At 55.5% G+C, this 2,735-nt stretch overlaps 1 protein-coding gene across 1 annotated transcript in view; it reads right to left on the minus strand.

Moving 5' to 3' along the window:
- The window catches only part of GNA14 (G protein subunit alpha 14), a 197,129-nt gene extending 196,289 nt beyond the window's left edge, over positions 1 to 840 (minus strand). The window contains exon 1 of the mRNA XM_003782965.1: positions 717 to 840. Coding sequence (XP_003783013.1) covers positions 717 to 840 — 124 coding nt within the window. The remainder of the gene's footprint in view (positions 1 to 716) is intronic.
- Between the last annotated feature and the right edge of the window lie 1,895 nt (positions 841 to 2,735).

The raw sequence follows: 2,735 nt of genomic DNA on the forward strand, positions 1-2,735 counted from the left end.
CGCCCCGTGACAAAAGTGCTTTAAAGCAGCCGGATCAGCCAGGTACTACTTAGAATTCCCAGACCTCTCAGAGTTAGGGGCCAGAAGAGAAAGATCAGCCCTGGGAACGGACAGACCTTTGGCCTTCCTTGCCAAGAAACCCATGGGAGGCAGGTGTAAGGGGTCACAGGGTCAGAAGGGCAGATAATGGCGTGGGCTTCACCCTCACGACTGACTTGGTATCCCTTGCTTTTTCTCTACTGGGGCAAAATTGTCAGTTTTCTGGGCCTCCGTTTTTAACTCTCTAGAATGGGACGTCACCTGCCCCCGTCACGGTGTGGGGACGCCCATGAGAACCCAGCAGGATCGGGCACGTGCTTAGTGCACTTCGTCTAGACCTGAAGGCTTACTGCTCAGAGCCAGAGCTTAACCAAGACGTGAGCCCCCAGCTCCCCACCAGTGAGCTCTAGCTGGGCGCTCTGGGGGCTGGGTTGTGGACCGGGCTTTGGGGAGAGGGGCGCACTGGAACACGCAGGGCACGGCGCACAAGAGTCAAGCGTAACCCGTCCTAACTTCGTTTTGGAATAGGGGGAGGGGGTGCCGTTGCAAGTCACTCGCTGGATTTGCCAAAGACAGGCTGCTAAGGCCGCGAGTTGGGGCCTCCGAGAGCCCCAGGCGGCGCGAGGGGTTGGGAGGAAACTCCCGGATCGCCGGGGACGGGAGACGCAGCCACTCACCCAGCAGCAGCAACTTGAGCTCCCGGCGCGCGTCCTTTTTGTCCCGACGAAGCTGCCGCTCGATCTCGGCGCTGATGCGCTGCGACTCCTTCTCCTCCGCGGACAGGCAGCAGCAGCCGGCCATCGCTCGCCCAGCACCCGACGGAGAGCCCGAGACTCCGCCGGGCCAATACGCGTCGGACGCTGGGTTTGGAGAGGAAAGACGGGACGGATCTGAGGTTCACAGTAAGAGGACTGGACCTCTGAGTTTCACTCTCCTTCGAGGATCGGCGAATACTGAGAGCTGGGAACGTTGAAGGGCAGCCCAGATCCAGGCTCGTCCAGCACCGCACTGGGTCGGGGGAGGAGGGAGTTGCTGCCCCGGGAAGATGCGCGCTCCTCTTGGCACAGAAGCGGGACCTCTAGTCACGGGGCGCGCAGAAAGTTGGGTCCTCAAAACCCGCAGGTGCCCGGGGGAGAGGTGCGGGTGCAGGCCTGGTGGGTCGGAAGTAAAGGACCTGGTTGGCCCTTGCCTGGAAAGTTACGAAAACTTCAGCAATGACCCAGTGGAAGGGTTTCTGCTGGCTCTTGTGGCTCTAAGTGGCTGGAGGAGGCGGAGCGTCTCGAACCTGCAGCCCTGGCGTCTGCCCAAGTTGGGCGCCCCAAGCCAAAGGCGCTTAGGAGCGATAGGAGGCGCGGAGCCAGGGGCCCTGGAGTCTCCGGGAGCACCCCGACAGCTACCTGCCTGGCCGTGGCGTCCTGGAGCGGGGAGGGCCGCCTGCTGAGGGGGCAACGAATCGCACACTCTGGCCGCCGAGCCCTTCTCCCTCCCAGATCCCGGTTCTGACCAACGAGTTGAGTTTCGCAAACTCACAGCCTGAATGGAGGCGGCAGCGGCCACGGCCGTAGTTGGCTGCAAGAGGAGTGAGGCTGAGCCCAGCGTCTGCCGCAGGACACAAAGCGCTAGGGGCGAGGCTGAAGTCTCCACCCGCCCTCAAGTTGCGGCTTGAACACCAGCCTCTCCACTACAAGTACCCGAATTTCCTAGACGGGCTCCTCCCGCTTCCCAGATGCCCCAGCTCTGCGGTTATCTGCAAAGTGCCGCTGGGCCTGAGCCTGCTGGCCTCTGGGTCCAGTTATAAAAGAAGTTCAAAATCGGGGGCGGGGGGGGGGTGTAAATAACACTTCCTTCCCAGCCCTTCCTAAGTCTCCGGGGTGGGGTAGGTAGGGAAGTGGAGAATGGAAAGCAGCTGGTTGCTTTGCATTTTATGATGGGAAAGGGCTGACACGTTCCCAGCTGCACCTGTCAAGTTCTCCGCCTCAGTCCTGAAGCCTGACAGCCGCCTTGCCATTGTGTCTGCGCCGGCACGTTGACCTGGCTCTTGGAACGTCGGGATCATGTTTGAGCAGCACAAATAAAACCTTAAAAATTAAAAAGCACCTCTCTGTATTCAAATGGCACAATAGAATGCAGATTAAAACATCAGACTGTAGATTTTGGTGCAGGAAAGGGGGAAGATGGCGAGAGAGGATCCTGTCCACCACAGCAATCAATGTTCTTTTCCTTTTCTTCACGTCAGCCATATGCCATGCAAACACTTTATGGCTTTAGACAATTAGCTAATGCTTCCTTTATTAAGAGCAGCCTAAGTGCCTTTCACACAAGTAGCATATATTTTATCAATTCAAACTGATGAGGATATTGAGTGGAGTGGAGATGTATCATTATATGTATAAAGAACTTGGCATCTGTGATGCTATCTGGCAGCAAGGTCTTATTATTTATTTTATAGTTTAAGAAATATAGCAAATCAGGTTTTAAAAATGAATGTGCATGCATGCTTAAATGCAAGACTATTTTAGTTTCTTTTCAGGCATAAATTGACAGTAACAGTGACCTCTACAGGAAAACCCCTGGACACTTCTAATGTGATCCTTGGCCATTTAGTCACACGTTTCTCTCCTAGCTCTGACAGATTAATTTACAATTTAAGAATAAGATCTCTTGGCTTCTCAAAGTAATGAATGATTGCATCGCAA

Source organism: Otolemur garnettii, unplaced genomic scaffold (assembly GCF_000181295.1).
Source record: "Otolemur garnettii isolate 467f Iridium unplaced genomic scaffold, OtoGar3 scaffold00006, whole genome shotgun sequence".
Lineage (NCBI taxonomy): Eukaryota > Metazoa > Chordata > Mammalia > Primates > Galagidae > Otolemur > Otolemur garnettii.